Source organism: Augochlora pura, chromosome 10 (genome assembly GCF_028453695.1).
Source record: "Augochlora pura isolate Apur16 chromosome 10, APUR_v2.2.1, whole genome shotgun sequence".
NCBI lineage: Eukaryota > Metazoa > Arthropoda > Insecta > Hymenoptera > Halictidae > Augochlora > Augochlora pura.
Genome location: NC_135781.1, coordinates 34,266,768 through 34,289,710, shown reverse-complemented (window position 1 = coordinate 34,289,710; position 22,943 = coordinate 34,266,768). Strand labels below are relative to the sequence as shown.

At 46.6% G+C, this 22,943-nt stretch overlaps 1 protein-coding gene across 2 annotated transcripts in view; it reads right to left on the bottom strand.

Annotated features, from left to right (window-relative positions):
• The window catches only part of Kn (EBF transcription factor knot), an 88,380-nt gene that overhangs the window by 44,549 nt on the left and 20,888 nt on the right, over positions 1-22,943 (bottom strand). For both annotated transcript variants that reach the window (XM_078191782.1, XM_078191781.1), the window contains exons 5-6: positions 15,924-15,997; positions 14,950-15,018 (exon numbers count right to left, since the gene is read on the bottom strand). In XM_078191782.1, the coding sequence (XP_078047908.1) occupies positions 14,950-15,018; positions 15,924-15,997 (143 nt within the window). The remainder of the gene's footprint in view (positions 1-14,949; positions 15,019-15,923; positions 15,998-22,943) is intronic.

Genomic DNA, 22,943 nt, shown 5'->3' with positions numbered 1-22,943 from the left:
CCGGGGACTTCCTACGGAGACTTTAAGGAACGGCGGTCGCCGAATCCGGACAGGGACCGCCTCGGATCTCGAGGTCGTTTCCCGGACCGAGCGGTGGTCACGCCGGCTCGCTGCTCGCAGCAGCGACCGGCCAGCGGCAGCCCCATGGGTCAGCGCCGTCTCGGCAGAGGAGTCCCAACACCTGGATTTCCATCCGATTGGTTTTTGCCGGGCAAAACGAACGCGAGTCGACGTGGTGCGCGGCTTCTTCGCGCCTGTCGACAGCCGCCTGCCAGATCGTAATGCCGAGATGAAGCTTTGATCGGCTTCGTTGGTGGCCGCGCGCTCGCCCGCCGTCGTTGTAAATTCAAGTGACGCTTTAATTAATTGCCGGCCGGCCCGACGACATGCCTTTCTTACGCCTGCTGCCTACCCGGCCCCGATGGCGTAATTAATCAGCGCACTGACATGCTTTTTTCCCGCAATTGTCCAAATACGATTTTCGTGGCGAGCCACCGCCGCATTAGGCGCAAACGCGGCGAAGAAACATTCATTAATGGATCATCGCGACCAAACTGAGAAGTTTATCTTCATGGAATGCGCGTCATAGCGGGCTTTAGGCAAGCGATCGCCACCGGAGCGTTTCGCTGGGGAAAAAGCCGAGCCGAGGAAATTGAATTGCAATTTATTTAAAATGATCGCCGACGAAATTCCGAGCCGAGCGAAACCGTTCTCCTCCCCCTCCCCGGTCGAAATATCTATGGCGGAGCACTTTGTGATTTTTCGGGCGAGTTCCGAGACATCGCGCGCCCCGGCAATTCGTAATCCGTTGAGAGACTTAAACCTCTTGGCTCGAGTTCGTTGGCGCGGCAGCGGCAGCGGCGGCGGCGGCGGCGGTCGGTCGGGAGGCGGTAACTTCCGGTTAAGTCAAACACAGCGTAAAGTCGCGGGAACTTCGGACTTGGCAAGTCCCAATGAGGCGTGTAATGCCATTAAAGGGAATCTTATTACGCTACGGCACCCTAACACGCCTCGTACACTAGACGCCTTCGCTTTACTGCAACAAGTACCCGCCTAACCTGGTAATTAAGTCCCGATTAATTCTCCGCTTACTTTGCCCGGCAAATGGCGCGAGACGAGACGAATACGGGGAAAATTAAGACCCCCGGCTCGCAAAGAATATTAGCGGTGTCGTCTGGCCGCGTCCACGTGCCCTGTTACGATCTTCGTCGCGCTCTAATCGAGTCGTCTCTATTTTATGCGGGACTGGCTATATACCCGTCCTTGACCAATTAAGTGTCGTATTGGTATGTCGTTTCGTAAGTCGTTGACGCATTGCGCATAAATGCCCTAATTTTATTTGGACGATATTCCAACAGATTTAGCTCTCAATGTTACATTATATATGAATATAGATATCGTTAAAATATTTCTAAATCGTGAATCGTTTCTTATCGTTTTCATTCGGCATCACGAAAGTAAAATTGAAAATCGCGGTAGCCAACTAAAGCGGTGATCGATGAAAATTAATGGCCGGTGTCGATGACCGACGATCATCGCGCACCATCCCCTAACTTACAATTCCGTTTGGCCGGTCCGTTCGGCCGTGAGCCGCCCAGCGGTAGAACAATGGCCGGGAATAAAGCAGTGGGGTTGACGGGGGACGGGTGACGGGGGACGGGGGTGGGTGGAGGAAGGGAGAGGAAAAGGAGAGAAATCTAGCGAGCTGTTCTCTGAAATCCGGCGATTCTTTCGGGCGTCTTCGGAGATGATATTTGCTCGGATCAATCCATATGGTCACCATGGCAACCGGTCAGCCTAGCTTGTCCACCCCCGACACCCAAAGTCTGGAAACCCGGCCGGCCCAACGAATGGACGAATAGACTCGGGGGGTGCAGTGCTGATGGCCGATGGGAACCCGCGTTCCGCGAAGGGTGGTCACCAGCATCCTCTCTCTCTCTCTCTCTCTCTCTCTCTCTCTCTCTCTCCTCGCTGTACTTTCCTCGCCGAGAATCTTTGTGTATCCGTGGTAACAATTGAATGAGCGAAAATGTCTGCATATACGTAGACACGGGGCCGGCCGTGTATCCTGATCTCGGCCGAATACGGGATTCGATCGAACCAAATCCAATAGAGGCAAATGTATTCATGAACCGTTGTTTACGAAACTGTTCACGTAGCTCTTCCGTCCCTCCCGTTTTACAGGAATCTCTTTTTTTACGGCGATATCTCTTTTCTTCGATCGCCCTTGCCGAGACCAGACATTTGTCATCTATCTTTGCCGGTCGACTCGTCTCCTTTTCTTAACCCGCTAGACGTTTTTGACGAGCAGAACGACGAAGAAATCGACAATATTTTCTGTCGCGGCGACCACATTCGTCTCGCATGAAAATGTTCTCCTTAAATCGCAGCCTCTTCTTCGGAAATAAAATATAGCTCTTCATAAATTGTAAGATGTGATCTATCGACTTTTTGAATATTTTGAAGTCAAGACGAAATGACGCGAACGAATAGAGCAATATAAATTATTATTACGACAAAAGCAAATTTATATTTGGTAGCGTAAAAATTATTTAAGTAGATTTCGTTAGCGTTTCGAGACTGTAGATGAAAATCGGAACGATAGCCGAATATCCGCGCGAACAACAACGTTCCGGCAACGACAGATTTTCCCTCGGCGTTGGAAATTTTTCGGAGGCGACCGCGTTGCCGAAAGAGACGATCAATGCTTCGAGATTTATGCGATTGATTCGAACAGAGCGGAGTGACAGTACAAGGAAGCGCTCTTAGTCCTGGTGTCTCCGGTCCCGGGAGGATACATCTCCCTTCGATACGCCGGTGTCCGAAGGATCTCTATAAATTTGCATGTAAAATACCCGCGGAGGTTCTCACGACGTTCCAGCTACGGATGATACAGTCCGTCGAATCTATTGACGCGCGCTGGCTTTCCGACGCGTTCCGAGACGCGCCGGTTCCGCCTAATTTCATTTCCAGAAAACTCCAACGAACCCGAAAATCAGCGAGAGTCCGCCATCGAATAAATTTCAACGAGTACCAAATTCGAATGTCTCTGGTCGAGGGTTAAAAGCGGTGGGCGTCGTTTCGCGATTCGAAACGAGCATTCCCGAAACTCGCCGCTACAAAAACGCGACGCGATCGAAATGAATTCTTCGTTCGAGCAATAATGCTGCTCCGGCGAGAGGCGGGTCGGTACGCGGCGGGTCCTCGAGGCGGTAAACCAGAAGCAGCCGCTGCTATGAATGCATAAAATCCTAATCGTTGCCTTAACAGGTGCATCGGGGCGAGTACCGAGAATTCGCGGGACGAATTTGTCGTGGTCTCGCGGATAAAAGCGCGGATCTCGGGGCGAGGAGAGATCGGCCGGCCGAGGGTACGTGACGGATCGGCGAGCGACGATACCGATCGGTAGAGAGAGAGAGAAAAAAAAAAAGAAAGCCGATTCGAGGTCGTCGTAAAAGAGATTCCATAGTCTCGGACTCCGGGTACGCTACAGGTAGCACACGATCGCGACAATCACGTTCGCTATTTTCATCGGGACATGTTCGGAGGCAGCAGCAGGGTAGGTCGGCGGACGCACGATCTTGACGAGATAGAGCAGTGGATCATCATTAACCGGATGGCCGCAAAACCGCAGACGGCTGATTGACAGGCGCGCAAAGACTTCCCGTTTTTCCTAAACCTGCCTTTTAGTTCTCGGTACGGCGAAACCCTTCTGCGGAGCCGGGGAACGATATACGTCGCCCGATGATGAAAGACGAACACCATTCGAGAGAGAGAGGGGGGGGGGGCAGGCAGGCAGGCAGGCAGGCAGGCAGCGAAGGATTCCAGGGGGCTGGAGAGGGGAGGGTGGGGGAGGAGGGGGTCGATGGGGTGCCAAAGAAAGAGGAGGGCACCACCGCAGTTCCTCGGAGCTGACGGACGGTCGAGAGGCGCCAAGCTATGCCAGCTATTCGACTCTTATTTTATACCATCCCTTCGACAGCTTAACGAGCCTGTGTTCGTGCCCGCAGCCCTGCGTGTTACCTCTGCATGCTACCAATAAACACACACGAATTCCGAGATGTCAATCAACTATTCTGCTGCTCCTATCGCGACTTTTTACCCCAGCTTTCCCTTCGTTTTGTTCGATCGGAGACAGCAACGATTCGCGGGACCGCTAAGCACAATGAAAATAACGCCTCCGCTTCGGCAGAAATATTATTTCTTGCTCGTTCGTGGAAAATACAACTTGCGTGAGAATAACACGCCGGTGCCCCGAGACAGAGACCTCGGTGCTTTGTAATCGTCCACCCTCGACCACTTTCGACCGCTCCCGACCACGGTGCCAGGTTACGGATTCGATGGTCCAAGGTGCACCTTGACCACACGTCTCTTCTAATTTAGGGTTTCGGAGCGGGGCCTGCACCAGAGAAACGACAGCGAAAGTTATCGTGATTGTAAGCGACGGTGAACGAGGTCGCTCGTCGCTTTCCATTTAAATATCATCGAGTTTTGAATTCGTTTCTCGACAAGACGTGTCGCGTCGCAATCTCTCGGAAAATATAGAACCTGTACCATCCTCTAATCGATAGGGGTAAACCGAGAATCGGACGAGCAGGTCCGGATTAAATTCGTCGCAAGAGCGACCACGCGGACGAGTCTCCAATCAAAGAACTCTCTCGCCGGATATGCAAATAATCCGTTAACGTGGCACGATTTAAAAAGTGGAGGCGCACGAGCACACTGGAGTGGGCACTCGTTTATCTCGATAAAGAAAACGAGCAAACAGATCGCAAGGGAGCATCGGTACATACACCGGGGTAGTAGAATGACAACAACAACAGAGCGAGGCGAGGGAGGGAGGAAGGGAGGGAGAGAGGGGGCGGAGCGTGCTGCATTATTTTTGGGGGCTCCGGACACGGTGGCGCTCGTCGGCCGTATGCCCAAACTCTTCGCACAATAGACAACGTGGATTTCGAGTGGCCAACCAGCGTGCGCCTGTATTTATTTTCTCTATTGGTCGCGCGTGCACCAGAGGAAACGGGGAAAGACGATATATAAAAGAGAGTGAGAGGAACAGAATGACGGAAGGGTGGCAAAGAGAGAAAGAGAGAGAGAGAGAGAGGGTTCCGCTCAAAACAGGTGGTTAGCAATGAGAAGTAGAGCCTGTGCGAGGTACCCGCTGTGCCGCGTTGGTAGGGAGCCACTTGAAGAGTCGCGTGGCCAACTCAATTACTTTCTAGAGCCTCTAAACACCAGGCACGCACTAATGCTTCGAGTGCTTCGAGCCGGTGCGTAACACGCCGGGACAACCGTGTCATCTTATTGTAGGAATCCATTCTCGGCCGTCAAACGGTCGATCGCTGTATGGCCGCATAGTGGCCGCATCGTTCGCGCATAGTTTGCGCCGATCGCTGTGGGAATCGTCCCTTAATACCAGTGTCCAATTTCTTTTGTCCGCGTCCCCACAAATAGTCGGATTTCACGAGGAGATAATTTTAATCGCGTTACGGTTATGAATGGCTGAGTATCCTGAACAGCATTCTAATCAAATTTAACTTTTCTACTAAATATTATTTGTATTTGTATACAATATTCTATATAATATCCTATAATATATTAGAAAGTTTCAAAGTCTTCGGAAATGAATTCGTACATTTTTCTATGGGTTTTAATTTCTCGCAGGTATTGTTAGAATTGCCGAAATCGATTGTCCAATTTCAGAATTTCATTTTGAATTTCTGCTCGACCAACAGGAAATTAAATTTCAATAGTTAAAAAAAAAAAAAGGAGAATGTAAAAGTACTGTTAAATGGTCGAGTAATTTTCTAATTATACGGAATTAAGACCGAGTACTCGTTTTTTAAAGGGAAAACCTGTCCCGACCGACGCGAAACGTTTGTCGAACCGAGGCTTCACTCAATTTCCGAGTTGGCATTAGGGTATGTTGGAATCTTGGTAGAAATAACAGAAGATAGGATAGACTAACTCGGAGTAAGAGATCGATTTCGTAGAGCGGGAAGAGAGGAAGAGGAAAGGGAGGCAGCGCAGAGGACCGAATGCCATTTAGAGTCATCCACCGTGTCTCAATCTAGAGGCACCCTTCCAGCCATCGGCGAGCCGTGACGGTTGGCATCTGTTCTGCGGGCCAAGACCCCAACGAGGCTGGCAGAAGCAACGCCACCGGCAGCATATAACGCTACAAAATGTCAAGGGTCCCGTCACGACGTCTATATGCGCTCCAACGCTGAAAATGATTCTCGGAGCGACACGCTGCTCCACGTTTTTCCGAATGGTTTCATCCGCCGATAAAAACCCGCTTCCTCCACCACCCGATTCGTCACCCGGATCTTTATCGACTCTGATTTGTTTCTCTCGCGGAACATTTTTAAGTCTCCCCCGATCCCGTACTTCCACGAATCCGACTTATCGCAAGGATGATAATACATCTTTAAAGACAAAAATTAATCAGCGACAGAGTTTTTAAAAATATGTCTTTATATTCCTATATTTAGATATATTTCTATATTTCGCCCAATAAATATTAATTTTAGTAAATCGAAGAGAAATTTACTAATTCTTTAAATTTTTACTATGCGCTTTTTCTTTCGGCTGCTATCTTTGGAACGAGCCCAATTACCCTATCGTACCAATTACACTATCGAACGGTATCAAGTCGTTGGCTACCCAGCGCTTAAGAAGCACCAAAGCCGCGAGTAGTACGAACGTATCCGCGGCACGACCCAATAGAACACACGGCGAAGGTGGGTAGGTAGGTCTAGCTTGATAAAGTAGTGGAGGAAATTTCGAGCTGCTTTGGCAACGAGACGGTGGAAGAAAACTGGCAAGTGACGGCAAGAAAAAGAGAATGCCTCCACCTTCCAGGAAGGTAGATCGATGGCGATTTTTCACTCACTTAGCCCGGCGCGCATCAATATGCATTAAGCTGATCGGTTCTCCCTATCGGTTTCTTCTCTCCGAGAGGAAGAGAGAACGGAAACCTGGATGAGTAGAGAGACTCGGCTTGAGGAAAGAGGCTGCGCTGGAAGTGGAAAGGAGCGGAGACGGGACGGAGAGAGGAGAGGAGAGGAGAGGCGAGGAGAGGAGAGAGAGGCTCTCCCTGTTCGTACTCTTTGCTTCGACGAAACAGGAAGGGAATAAGAAACAAGCGCTGTGTGGGAAGCTGTTAAGATATTCTTCGAAAATAAGGATACCGTATCGAGGTAATTCTCGGTAGGTAGAATAACCGTAAGGGAATCGAGCCGAACTCTCAAGTACGACTAAGATTCCGCGGCTCTACGACACTCCAGGGTACATTTTCCTATCTGTCTATATAGGCCCTTCTGTAGTCACTGGCGGAGGATATGCTCGCCACTTTTCGTGCATGCAGACGGCGGGGCCAATCAGCGTCCACTTGTGTCAGGACTTACGAAAAGTCGTGAGTTTTCTCGCTGGAACAATGCGATTCCCCAACGCGGCTTCGACCGCCGCCGCCGCCGCCGCGTTCCACCAGGCCGGATTCCTATGAATAATTATACGGATTTCCAATCTTAAAGTTTCTTCGACGTACCTACAATTATTCGAACAGGTTTCTTATACGACTTAAAAAGCATAAAAAGTTGTTCGTAAACCTAACATAGAAATTACTGAATTCTTTCGAATCGTGTTTCGTAAATAATTTTTCTAATATATACAATATATCGCATGTTGGTGATTATTTTAAAGACTAGAAAATTTATGTAATCGAACTTGGTTCTTTGAAATAATATTTCTTTCGCTCGAAAGCAGTTCCAATTAAACGAACCTTCGTTTTCGAAAAAGCTCCCTGCTTCGATCGGAAAGGTGTCATATCGCGAAAGACAAATGGTGTCGCGAATGTCGTCGTCACCTTGGTGAATCGTGCGGGGTGCCAAATGTTTGTTACCGTCGGGCCGGTGCCAAAAAACGCACCAAATGGTTTGCCGAAGCGTATTCGAGGAGCCGATTCCGCTGATACATAATGGATCGACAGGGGTTAGCTTAGCATAAGTTTTCCATTAGCAGGCTGAATAGATCGAGATATCGATAATATCCAATATAGATTCCAGTCGTATTTCGCGAGCGAAGCGTTGTGTTTTAGGCGCGTTTCTCCTCCTCCGCGGTCTCCTCCCCGCCGCATATCCGCTGGTATCGCGGAGGTATATTCCGTGGAATTTTTTGGTGATTCGACTAATTGGGCGGATTTACGATGGAACCGAGCCATCTTTGGCCCTGAAACGCACGGCGCTTTCCTTTGTCCCCTTAACAATCGTTCCGGGAGCCCCTCGGAATTTCTAAATTTCGCATGAAAGAACGGGGCCGGAGGTACCAAATATCAGCCGCGAGCCACGAGATCGATCGGCGAAATCTTTAATTTAGCCCCTACCGGGCGCCTCTCCCGGCAAAAAACGTTTAATAATCGATCCCCGCCGGCTCGATCGTTGATTCCGATGCTTTTTCGGCTTTCCGAAAATTACGCGCATTCGTACGAATTATCGTACTCACGTGCACGAACTTTATGCGGAATTTTAATTTGCCGCGGAATCGCAATAAATACCGTGGAATTTCGTTTTTCTTGTATCAATTGGATTGAATAATGTAGCACGAGTAAATTCGCCGATGGCGAGCCGATCGTCGCGAGCGATCCCTCGTGCAGACTTTGTCCTACCCATCGGCTCCAATTTTCCTACGAGCCAAACCGAAAAATAATTAGCCACGCAAACACGGCGTTATATATACGCCGATTTCCCGCTCGAGCGATCAGCCGTTCTTGTTTCTGTACCGGAGCGTGTGTACAGCGGCTCTCGTCCATTTATTTTAGGGGTATAACCAGAATGGAGGGTGTAATACCCCCAGCAACGGGGTCCCATATGCTTCGCGTGCGCCGTACGGGAGAACGTGTATCACCGCTGAGTGTGTTTTGATTTCCCTAATAGTCGCGTTAGAAAAATAGTGCGTCCGGAGCAAGTCGAGCCGAAAAATCATGACAAATGCGATTTAGTTACGGCTGTTTGACTTGCCGGCCGCGGAGTCTGCCTTTATGCCGATTAAACTCGACGACGACGACGACGACGACGACGAGCTCTCCGGAATCGATACGTCCGCGTACACCAAAGTCGTTTCAACTTTCATCGAGAAAAAGATTCCGCAAAAATTGTTGCGGCAATCAAAGAGACCCTTCCGCGAATTAGCGGCACCGTTGACATACTATAGGTGGAAGCCGAAGAAAGCAAAGGGGCGTAGCTCTGGCTAAGGATAGTGGGTGAGAGAGATTTCCCACCGGATCGTTTGATTCGACCAATGAATGGCAAGCCCATTTCAGTATGCACCGTGGACGCCGTTTGCTTAATAAGTTTCCCTTATCGATGTGTGCCATCTACGAGCAGCCCAGCGGAGACCCGTCATTATCGTCCCTATCTTGCATAACAGTTTTCATCATTTTCATTCACTGTACCGCTGCGTAACGCACGCGGCGTTTATTTCTTAACACACGTTTCCGTCTGACTAGCTAGCCTTCAACGGCCTATCAGAAATGGAATTAAACACATTTGAAAATTTCAATGTGGTAGGTTTAATCCATTGAAACGATTAAGGAGTGAACGAACTTGCTGTTCAGTTTTTATTTCCTGCAATCGTTCTTTTCTCATTAATTTCATTTATCATTGTTCGAACGTTTAAGAAGATAAGACAAACACGTCTTACATGGTTCAGAAAGATCCTTACGTAAAATATTAATGCAACGAATTTCCACGAGTTCGTGCGGGCTATATGTATATGGTTGAATATCCCCAGCCCCGTGATTACGGCGTGCTCGATATTTCACGGGAAAGTGACAAGCGTTTAAATACTTACGGCAGCGCAAGTCGTTTGATTTAACGCGCGTAAAAAGAGATGTTACGGGGGCCGCGTTACGCGAAAAACGCCGTGAAATTGCCGATGAAATATGTATAGGGAAAAGTTTGAAGAGCGGACCCCTCGTCTCCGGTGTTCTTGTGGTTTTCAATGGCGCGCGCGTCTGTCATCCGCGCGCGTAAATACCGACTCACGATATTCCCTTCATCGAGTCGAAACGCGTAACAATCAATCGTTACCTTAATTGATTGCGATTGGTGAAGGATGCTCGAGCGATTTGGCCGACGTCACAATGACACACGGATTGTCAATCAGTCGCGCTTGTGGCGTTAATGCATGCAAATTTGGCCGAATCGTGCCAACGTTGTCTCGCGCCGTTGCCGCAAGTCTCCATCAGTATGGATTCGATATCAAAGGCGGTCAGAGTGTTTGTGGTTCCGGTTATCCATCGACGAAATTTTTACACAGCTTTTTTTTCCCCCGTGTTCCCAGCGACGACGGAATTCCGCGCCGAAAATATCTGTCGATATTTTTTATTCGAAAGCAATATTTCTTGCGCTTTAATTCTTTTTTATTTCACCTCGGTTCCGAACTTTAAATTCAGCGTACGAAATTTTGGTAAATACAAGTAAGTGCATTTGAATGTTATCTGCTGAACAAGCAAAATACTATTGCATTATTTGACGCTAAATCGAGATCATTAAAAGAAGAAATATTTTTACTTGGAACTTCTGTTTTATATAATGGATTACGAATATTTTTATTTTGCGTAAAGATTGGCTCAACCTTTATATTAAAACCCCAATCTTATAATAAAAATATTTCTCCTACGATTTACGTCACAATACTTATGGTGACGTATTCGTAAATCTCGCAGCTTCCGGGTAATTTTCGAAGAATTGTCAAAAAGATTATGCAAAGTATAAATCGATAAAATTCGTAACAAAAAGATCTTTACGTAACGTAAAGATCCAGTTGTCTATTACCATCGCTGACAAGGTGACGCCGCCGCGCCATCGTTCCGCCAACAATGCCGGCGTAATCGGAAAAAGTATAAATCGTGGCTCGGCGATCGGCGCGCAAGCGTTCATCGTGGTATTAATCGTCCGTGGCGGCGTTTCCCCATGAAAAATTCTCCCGCGTCGTCCCCTTCGAGGAGGCCATACGTCCAGGGAAACGAAACGATCGTCGTCGCGCGCCGACCGAAATGGAATCCGTCAAATTGACGGAGGGTACCGGCGGATAGACGACGCGTCTGGTGCGTCGAGGGTCGCGCGGGCTGCGCGCCGGAGTACCCGGGGACGCTGCGGAGGCAACGGAGGGCATGCGAGGACTATGATCGATGCCCCGAAATTAAGGGCCTGCCCACCGAACAAAATAAAGTTAGCCAATCGGACCGACGCGACGACGAATTGCCCGTTCGGCCTTTATCGGCTCCCCGTTGCGTATCTGCGTCGGCCCGCGTCGCATAGCGTCGCGTCGCGTCGCGTCGCGTCGCAACGACCCGATGCCCGATTTTTTCCCCGACGCGATCCCTGTTTTCCAGTGGGTGGACGGCGGCCTCCGCGCCGCGCCGATTGCAATTCGAGAAAGGGTGATACGGGGCCCGCGGGGGGAGAGACGAGAGAGAGAGAGAGAGGGAGAGAGAGAGAGAGAGTGAGAGAGAGAGGCCGGCAGTGAATCGCGGAACAGGCCGCGGACGAGGGAGAGGATTTTCGTAATTATGGAACGGCGTTTGTCCCCGGGGATTCGTCAGTCGACGGAAGAGCCCCTGGCGCTCTACGGCCACGACAATGCCATTTTAATTATGCATGTTAATTGGTTTCCGAGTCCGGCGTAATACCGCCTTCTCTAGGACTATTCTCGCCGCGCGCATCTCCTCGTCACGTCGCTCGCTGATCGATGCGACACGTCGGTCGATCGATCGACGAATCGATCTCACCGCTCGATCTGCTCTCGGGATTAAACTGTTTCGATGGTTCCGCGTGCCTCTGCTCCATCCTGCCCCCGGATACGTAAAAACGTCCGTGAAAACAGCTTCCCCCCCCCCCCCTCCCTGCCACGGCCGGTGCGGTAACCTCCTGGCGCATCGTTTCACCGTATCTTTTCGGAAAACTCCAGCGAAAAACTGGGTCAATTTTTCGAAAAATTTGTTACAGCAAACGATGCGGATTTTTATTTATTTTTCGTTGACGTTTTTACTGTAACGACGGTTCGCGGTGACCGTGTAATTGGAACAGCAACGTACGCGTTTTACATTTTGCATTCAATCGAAAATATATTTACATGGTCCCTGCGAAATTAACAGAGGACTAGCCTTGGTAACTATAAAGAATTGTTCTCTCTCTCTCTCTCTCTCTCTCGCTTTTTTTTAGCATAAAAGGTACGAATTCTAATCGTCGCTCCCCTGGACTGTTCCCTTGAACGTTCGCCGGGGGGAAAGTGATAGGGTGAAAAAGTGGCCATGTTTAGGCAGAAAATCCCGGCGTCGCCTTTTGTTCTTTTTTCTAGCCGGATATACACAATTGATGGTGGTTTGCGCTGAACTTTCTGCACAGTTGAGCGAGCATGTCACAATCGACCAGGGCTGTCTCAATCAAAGTGGCATTGATACCCTTCGCTCATTCTCCCGATCGGGCCCTCGCGCCCCCGCGCCCCCGCGCTCCCCGCGCCGCTCCGCGCTGCGGTTTTGTTCGAGACCGAAAATCTATTAACCGGCCGATGTGTATACATATACGTGCACGTATGTTCCAACAAACACAACACAGAGGCGCGCGCGGCCGCGTCACTCTCATATGGGTCGCAGGCTAATTTTAATGGCCGGGAAGGCAAAAAGCGTTACGAAACTTTCAGCCCCGGGTGACCAATTTCATGCGAAAAAAGAATGATAGTATAGATAATGGTTACAAAAGTCTGCTCTGTTCATTTTCATGAAATAACAAGCAAACGCTTCGCGCGCGATACTGATTTCGCGGGAATTGAAATGAAAGTTTATCGGGAGTCGAGATCTCGTGAAAAAATGAAATTGAAAACGCTGATTATCGAGCCGTCGATTTTTATGCGAAACAAAAATCGTCCTGATTATGATAAACCCAAGTCCTAAAACGTTTTTCCTTTCTTAATAATTTTATCAAGTTGCATATGATATATATAAATATTCTGAAATTTTTCTCCAGCTGCGTTAAAGAGTTTTCGAAAAATCCGAGGACGCCCGATGTAAATGTCGGAGGAGGGTCTCGTAGTAAATATTATTAGTGGAAACGCGCGATAAACGTAATCCGCATGCTAACTCAATCCTCTAATCCCACGGATCGTTCATTTACTCCGCGTCCGGCACGATCTACCGCAAACCAACCTGAGAGACGTAGTCTAGGGTGGCGCTCGATGTGACACGCGACCGCAACGTTGCTGCATTTACATTATGTCACGGTTTATACGACGTTACTTAGGTGCGTGCGTGCCATGTGCCGAACCAGCCTTTTCGAGATTAATTTTTCTAATGCCCCGTTAAACGTGTTTCGCCTCCGGCTACCCATTATCCATCGCGCGAATAACATGCTAACCTAACCAGCCATGTCCGGAACCATCATCGATACCACAGCACGATAGTAACTACTTATGTTTATTTACTAGAAATAATTCGATTACATTTTCACCGAAAATTGCCCTCTAAGAGTCTCGGTCGCTGCAATTTACAAATAATTTTTACGAATAAAAATTCTTTACATTTCATCGATATAAATGCAAATTATTTACATTTCCGATGAAAATTTATGGTCTCAAGAGTATTGAAGAATAGTAAAAACTATTTGACTTCTATAAATGAAGAAATTCCATATTACTCGATTCGAATGATAATAATTCGCTGCGAGTCGTTTGCTCGAAGCAAATCGGATGCCGAGCCAGGATAACCGAATAAAGCGTCCCGACGCAGGTTCCTCAAACAACGACATCCATTTTCCCGTAAGCCATAAACAACACCTACGTCGGTAGCATCGCGCTTAAATCCTGGGCCGTGGCTGATACGAAAAGACTGCTAGGCGCAGAAAAATAGTTATGTGCAAGCCTAGTAGGCTTTAGCCGTCTCGAACGTGTAACACATATCTTCCCGGGGGCGAGGATGAAAGCTCTGGGACACGCCGTTGTATTGAAAACCAGGAGTTGAGCACCTCTGAGCGCAAGATGTCCTCCTGAAGACTATCTCGGCCTGTGTCCCGCGGGAAACCTCTTCCTTCCTACCGTTCCTATCTCAGGACACTCTATAGTCTATTCAGATACCAGGCTCACCCTGCTACTCCTACGTTACCTTGTGTATATGTGTGTTGAAGAGAGAGAGAGCGAGAGCGAGAGAGAGATGGCAGAAAGGACGAGAGATTAGAGAGGAAGAGAGAGAGAGAGAGAGAGAAAGATTGCGCCTGTATTTCCAAGGACAAGCAGTAGAAGGTGGTGGAGGTATAAGTACGCCTGAGTATTCGAGTGCTCTTCTACCTTGCAGCGTCGCCACACCTCGTAGGAAACGTATTTTGCAAGCCTAAATATCCCGGGTTTCTAGTCGCGACACGGTCTGCGACGCTATCTCGCAGGTGGGTACCTTCAAGAACGAGTTATCTGGACCCTTATTTCGCAGATCGTTGCGACAGATGATAGGAACGGTAGTAAACTGATATCATAGACGCTCGGTGTCTCTACCGGAAGATCGGATCGGCCGTCTATGTGTCTCCTACCCGACCGTTCGACGGAAAGCCTCGTGCATTTTTCCCGATCGCTAGATTGCTCGCCATTGTGGAAACTAGGATGTTTAAAGCTCATTTTTCAATGGAACTAATTATCAATTTATAATGATAACATTGTGTAGTATTCATTGAGTTATAGGTTGATGCAGCAGTATATATTGTATGATTATACTCTATATATGTATATTGTTGGCGATGCCAAGACGTGTTCAACGATTTTTATCAACGATAGCAACGAGGTCATTCCGAAGTACTCCTTCTTGTACCAAGAGCTCGCGCCCATCGATTAATAATAAATAATTTACCACATAGAAGCGAGTAGAAAACGAGTGCAACGCGAAGCGAAGAATAGTAGAGAATTACTCACCGGTCGATGATCACAGGGTCGCTGGGCGTTTCGTTTCGGTTCCCGCAACTTTTCTTGTCGCAGCACCGACTGCAAGGTAACAAGACGGTCAGACATTGCTGCGCATAATTTTCAAACAGCATTTTCGGGGAGGGGAGAATTTTTTTTTCGGGAAGTAAATTCGAGCATCGGATCCGGAGGGGTCAGAACTTTCGTCTAAAAACTACCGGGAGCCCTTGAGACCTCGAAGTTCGGGGGGTGGGGGTGGAGAGCAGTCGGGGCCGAAGTCCCATGGGTCAATGAGTCAGCCACCCCCCCCGGAGAATGACTACGTCCTCGTGTGTTTCGTTACGTTTGGGGTTTGCTAGCGAGAGGGACGTTGCTTGCATAGAGAAACGGATCTTCTCGTCGCGCACCGAACAATATAATTGTAAAATCTGTCGGTCGAATTACGCGCGTCTGTCAACATCGATGCTTAAGGGAGGTTTCCGATCCATTCGACGGTCCACAAATCTTTCGACGGATATTTTCAGAAATTGTATATGCAATAGGATAGACTGAACAACGAGATTATAGAAGCTTCAAGTATGTACGTATATAAATTTTCGTGAAGCTGACAGGGAAAACTTTCGAATGCGTTTTCCTTGAAAGCTCATTTTCTGATATGGCTGACGCGAGACCTCAAGATCTAGTTGTCCGATAAACTTCACATTTTCTAACAATCTTCAGCGAACTTGTTCCTATTGCATAACCAACAGCTTTCATTGGAGGCTCGAGGAAGTTCAACGCGAAGTCAAGATTTATTGATCTTGATTTTTCTTTACTTCCCGCAGCTCGTAGGCTTCAAGTGATAGTAAATAATTTTTACTTTTGCAAGCTGGTCTTTTGATTTCTCAACGTAACGGAAGAATTAATAAAAAAGGTTTCCGCTAAATTATCAAGTCACTTATACCTAATTTGCTACTTAATAAAAATTCCGAGAGATGTGAACTCACCTGCACATCACTTCGTGTGTCAGAAGTACTCTGCACATTTCGGGATTCTTGTCCTGTCCCTCGTACATGATCGCCTAAAACAGTAGAACATATCGTTTCGAATGAAAATGTTGTCAATTAAATTTCGAAAGAGAGAGAAAGAGAGAGAGAGAGAGAGAGAGAGAGAGAGAGACGACAATTTAGGAACTAATGGGAAATCTATCGAAGAACCATAGAGATTACGGATGCGGGTCGTCGAGAGCCCCCCCGTGGACTGCTAAGTCATGGACGGCCTACATAAATCCGTTAAGCTTCCTCCACGACCTTCTGATTGATTTTTATTTAATGACAACGCGTCGTTGGCCTTGTGCCCGTGCTGTTACCGGCGGGGAAACAAGATGCGGATTAGCCGCGGAATAATAAAGCGCGGGAGGGCAATCTTCCTTTGATCTCGCCGAAGGAAATCCATCGAGGAGTGCGAAATTTACATCGGGCACGCGCGAGTTCATCCTTTCGGATAAAAATTCACCGACTCGGATACCTCTGTCGCGCCCCAAACAATTAATAATTAAGAATTTAATCGCATAGCATATATTCGAACAAACTGAATTCGATTGGAATCTGTCGGGCGCGACAGTGATTTAAATTCATCCGCTATGATTTTTAACTTTCCGCGTATTAACTTTCTGGTTTCGCTTTAATTGATCGAATTGCTTCGACCTCGCGGACTTTTATTGGTCGATCGTCGAGCGCCGTGTTAAAAACGCGCTGCTGTCGTTTGAATTTTTGAAAAATTACCTCCAAAAAAATACGTTCCGGCAGGCAAACAGGTCACGGTTGTTCCCGCGTGCGTCGGCCACGTTAATCGTGTGCCGGTTTCGTAATTTACGTCGAAATTCCATTCATTCTTGTTCGCGCGTAACGACCGAAATTGCCAGAGTTTGCGAAGAAGCGATAAAATGTAAATACCCTGAAATACAGTGTCCCAGGGAATTCGTCGGGCTGACGTCGCGTCGGTTGCGTGGTGGGCGCGCGGAGGCGGAGGCGGAGGCGACGGCGGCGGCGGCGGTGAACGTCGGTAACGATATGAAATACATTTCGCCTCGGCGGTTAGGTGCCGCGACTTCTCGGCCGGCATCAAATATTTATACGAACGAAATAACCGAATTGCAACGTAAACGAACCACGACGATCGGCGTATACGTGACGCTAGGTAAATCAGGGAACGGATCCCCCGGCGAAGAAAAATGTCGGCTCGAGGATATACTGCTGGTTCGATTCTATCTGTCTGCTTAACCCCTCGATACCCCCGCCAACCTCAACGGCATACCGAATTAACGCGGACCAGTTTTCAACCCAATAAACTTTATTAAATTCGGAATTATATTTCTATGCAAATAAAAATTGTCTTTATGGTCTGGAGGAAATAGAAATTAAATAGCAAACTCCTTCATCCCTTAATCATTTTGCTAGACGAATAATAATACCCTGACTATTTTAAATTCTTTTAATCTTTGACTCCTCGTAGACTTTTGCTTGCGATTGTTTTCTGGAATCGCCCTTTAAAATATTTGAGCCCCGCGCAGTTGTACGAGAAAGAGGAAAAGTGGAGGTTTTCTTGGTAAAAGGAAAGCGAAAGGGCGCATAAAATGTTACGTGCCCTTCGACTATTACCGGTTTTAATAGTCGGCCGACATGCGATCTTATTTGTACCGAGAATAATTAACATAAGTGTCCGCCTTGTACGCATTAACCCTAATTCGGGGACGAAGATGGCGTTCGCGAAACGAGCATGCAGCTTCGACTCTCAAAATGCTCATATCATGGACGGGCAATCGAAATTATTTTTAGTTTCGTCTGAAACTTCGACAAGGAAAGCAGAAAATTAAATTCCTACAATTTTCAGAATTATAACATAAAATGTACAATTAGTCATTAATATTTAGTAATTTATTAGTAGGAATAAAATAGTCAACTTTGTATAGAAATGAACAATTTATTAATTGGTCCACCAAATTTGATTTTCAACCGGTTACACGAAATAGCTCGGCGAATTTTCTGCGCCCCGCGTCGTGGATTTCAACGGAACTAATAAACTCGTTCGGGCTCACTGACATTGCTTGTTTAATCTTCGGATAGCTGTCCTACGACAATCGTTTCTTTATATTCGTAACAACCGACGGTCAATACGAGGCTCGCGATAGGGCGGTGCGATAGTGTTTGCACGGTGGCCATTACCACCGGTGTGCGACACGTGTTGATTTTGCGTACCTGTCGCACTTACGAGCAATTTCGAGCAATTACTTTTTACCACGTCGTTCATTCTCGCGAAACGCTGCTCCTTGTTTGTCTTCATCGGTATTAGGGTCGGCGATGCTGCTTATCGATGACGTACGCGCGCGCCTAAACGAACACAGGAGGATCGATCGGCTGGGATGCTTTCATTCGATGTCAGCCGGACGCTATCTCGGATCTCGTTGAAGCCATAAACGATTGTAAGTACACTTGTCAACTTTGATGCTTAACCTCATCTAGGACACCGTCGCTGGATATTTAATACCAGTTTCGTGAAACGCTTAATCGTCGCAATTTCTTCCTCAACGTAATTATTTTTATCCATCTTTCTTTTTATCGGGTCGTCAAAATAATTACAGTTCTCTCGTCGTTTTCAACTAAATTCTTTTACATTGTTATTGGAATGCCTAAATTGTGTCTGCTGTCACGGTAAGCAAAAATGCTTAGTTAAAAATGCTTTTGACAATTTCATTCGGTACGCCAAAAATTCTTAAATAGATATGCTACAGCTCGTTGGACGTGTTCAGTAGAATCGGCTCTAGTAGCCAGACCAGAAGAATGTCGGCAATGCGAACTGAAGATATATCCAGTGGTAAAACCCCTAGGGGGCCTTTCCTGCGGCACCCTTCGGTCCCAGTAGATTCGTTTGGGCCCTCTCCACTACCCCCCAATTCCCACGGGAATTACTTACGAAGGACTAATAGCGATAATTCGTTTCCTAAGTCAATTCTTAACGGTCTCGTAATAATAGTCTCGCTTCTGCACTGTTCGAGAAAACTTCCAAAATTTCTTTTCGTCTACAGCTAATACACGCTATAGAATGATTTTCTAAAATGGATGAAACGATGTGCAACAATTTCATAGATAATCGAAAGCTTTGTAGACAATCGCGAGACAGCTTCATTTTTTATAGATTATTTCCTACGTATCCTATTTTATCTAAAGAATGCGATCTTCAATTTGGCCTAGAAAATTAATTAGCTCGAAGCAATAAGTATAGTGGTCTCGCAACGGATAACATTGCGTGTTTAATATGTTTGGTGTAATAAAGGCACTACCTTCCGGCGATACACTGTATTATCAGAACACGATTGCTTCAAAGTACATTATCCACGATTACAATAGACTACACTCTCCCTTTAAATTTCTTTTATGGATATTTTCTCTTTGCTATTTTCGCATAAAACGTCGCTGCTTTGAAAACAGTATCGTAGTCATAATTACTTTTGTTTAATCGCACACGTTTTAAAATCGTAAATGATCTTATTCAATAATGTTGTTGTATTCAGTGAAATAAATAAAAACTACCGGAAACAGCCGCAGATGTAAATCCATTTTTACAGTCGACGTAAAAATCGCTGGGACGCTTACGGTGCGCGCCGTGTAATTTTCTAAGCAAATATTCGGCTACGGCTGGCAAAATTTCAATTCGCGAGCAGCGCGGCGGAGTTCACCGAAACCGAATCAAGTGGACGGTTATAAATCCGCAATAATTTGCTACACCGAGCCGGCTGGTAAGCCCGTGGCGAAGCCTTCCTACCCCTAAGCTGTTCTTCAATTTCTTCGCTTCTGACCAAGATATACATATAGAGAGAGAGACTATATCTATATATCTGCGTCTGCCCTCGCGTCGGCGTAGAACTGTGGAGAGAGTAAAAGAGAGAAAAAGGGAGAAAAAGAGAGAAAAAGCGAGGAGAGTAGAGGAGAGGAGAATGGAGGAGGAACGAGGGAAAGGGAGGCAAAGAGAGAGAGAGAGAGAGAGAGAGAGAGAGAGAGAGGCCGGCGAGGACCCTCGACGAGAAAGTAGGAGAAAAAATACAGAATGTCGAGAACTGCCGCGCCGTTTACCACTAAAATTTCCAGAAAAATACGAGCAGCCCGCCGCGGAAAGGGGGGTAGAGGAGAGGAGAGGAGAGGAGAGGAGAGGAGAGGAGAGCGCCGCGCGAGCCGAATGGCGCTAACAACATATGTTGTAAACGTTCGAGAACGAACTTCCGGCCCGCAGGAAGCCCGGGAGAAAGATGGGAAGGGCCGGAATGCGCTTTTTCGCAGGATTAAAAATGCTAAATGGTAATTAGTTCCGGGGATAAAAAAGCACTTACAGGATGGGGGGAAGCAGCGAACCGCGCGCACCGGCGTTATTCTAAATGAATGAACAACAGGAAATTGTACGTAACCCTTTTAAGCTTCAACTTCTATCCGCCGCTGGAGATGATCAGTCGGAACTTCTTCTCTCTCTTTTTTTTTTTCGTTGCCATGGCAGAGAGAGAGAGGGACTCTGCGGTATATCGCGCGTATTGGATCGTTCGGAAAGCTCTACGGCTTTTTCGCGAACTTTGAGCGTGGATGGAGACTGTGGAATCATCCCTTAAATCCTCGACAGATTTTTCGAAATTCTAAGAGTCGAAAGAAGAATCGAATCAATAAATTTACTGCTGTTTAAAAATTATAATACATAGCTAAGGTAATACCAAGACTCGCGTGAAACGTTTCAGATTCGGAAAACAGTAGAAATTTTTCTTAATGATCGAAAGCAAAAAGAAGGCACCGATCCATGGTACATCGAGCCGGCAGAGGCATTCGTAAAATGAAATATGCGATCCAGATCAAGAGCCGCGTCTTCTAATCCTCAAACATCACCGAGTCGAATCGATATCAGCCCTCGGACGTCGCGGGTACGCGGGTAATACTGAAATATGAGTATTTAACCGTATAGATTAAGGAAATAATAAGTTCGAGATAAGTTAATCCTCGGCAGATAAGGAGAGAAAAGAGAGTGTGTCAGCCCGTCCCCATGTCGGTCGACGCTCCGTCGAGGGGGCGAGAGAGCAACATCGTGCGCGTGTTGTACAGTGCACGTCAGACATCGGGGGTTGCAGCAGGCGATACACAGATTCCCAGGGGACTTTTCGAATCGATTCGGGACGGAAATCATTACAGCATATTTGAATGACTATCTTCGAATTTATCTATGCCTTCCCGCTACACTTTTCTCATCCACGCTCGATCGTTGCGCGTTCGTGCGTTCGTCGACTCGTCGCGAACGACGGTGTGCCCTCTCTCGTTTTACGTCGGCTAATACCTGGCGGAACGCGGTTTTCGTTGATTCGTCATTTTATGCCCGGTGACGCTAGAATAAATTTGGATCTTTACCGAGGAATTGTTTCAATCATACTTTAAGATATTTTTCGTCGATGTTTGCGTCGATTTACGAAAATCTTTTAAAAAGGACAAACCTGTAGTTTTAATTAAACATTATTCTATTTTATGTTAATCGACTCTGCGAGATTACGCTGAAATTTTCCATGTGTTAATCGAGTGGACACTTTAATCCAACGTAATTATAATTATGGAACATTTTCAATTCTAATAAAACATTTGAATTTCATTGTTCGTTGCAACGGTTTCATCTTCATGAAACAATTAAAGCAAGAAAGAAGCTTTTATTTTAATCTGGATTTCTCAGATACGATCGTGAAAACATGGATTTGCATAATCCTCGGCTTGGCCGTATATTATAGTTACTCCGCTGCAATAATGCGCGTGCAATTGCTATACTTGATGTTAGATTTTTAAATATAAATTGCAATCTTAATCCTGCAAAACTCGTAGCATAGTAAAACGTTTTGAAAATTATATTTAATAACTTTTCTATTTTATCCTAGAAGAGCTCTAAATGATAAGGATGTTTCTGGCAAAATTTTAAACAATATTTCGTGTTTCTATCCAATTATTACAATATTAGATTAATAAATTATTGTTATATAAGAAGCGAAGCCTGTAGATTCTAAATATACTATAAAAAGGAATATTGAAAATAAAAATGCCTAAAGAGCGATTAATCGTTGTTAATTAATATTGAACAATGCGTGGTACTAGAATTGTGCTCGTTACGTATTGCAGAGAGAAAAGCCTGTTTTGCAAAATCGACAGGAGATTCTCGACGTTTATCATTAATTCGGAATGCCGCGATGCCGGGTTGCCGAGACAATTGTTCTCCAGGGTGGTTGAAACCGCGACGGCGACTTGTTATTTTTTCTTTTTTTTTTTTTGTTCGTTTTCGAGCTTTAATCCAAGGAACCCTCGGCGCTTGTTAATTTAGCAGGACACAGGCGGCTACGGCACGGAATCCGAACACGTCAACCCGGATTTGCTAAACACTTCGTACGAGTTGTTTCGCGAAACTCCATACACGGCCAGAGTAAATATATATCGATTCTTCTGTTTGTATGTCTTCCTCTCACTTTGCCAGAACGGAGGAGAGGCGTTCAATCGAGGCTTTGATGTATAAATTGCAGCTTTCTCGTTTTCGATCCCACCTTCCCCATCTAACTTTCTACTCCCTTTACCGGCACGATTCCTCCATAGAGACGAAAAGGGTATCCCGGCATCTATCACTTCTGCTTTTCTTTTCCTCCGTGGACAATCGTTCTCGAGAACTATCCGGCCGTTTGCTCTGCTCAAGATTCCGTTTCATTCTTTCACCGATACTTTTGCCTGCTCCAAATTCAGCCACTTACGCCTTCTCGCCTCGCCAACGGAGCTTAGCCCGACGAACAATCGTCTCGAAAATTGCCAAATCATTTGGCACTTTTCCGAACGGATCTCCGACGAGACAAGCATTTTATTTTTATGCTACGATCAATTCGATACCTATAAAATTTATTTTTTTATTTTTTATCTTCGCGTCGCAGAGTATATGATTATTAAATAAAAACTTATTAAGAAAATATAAAACGGTAGGAA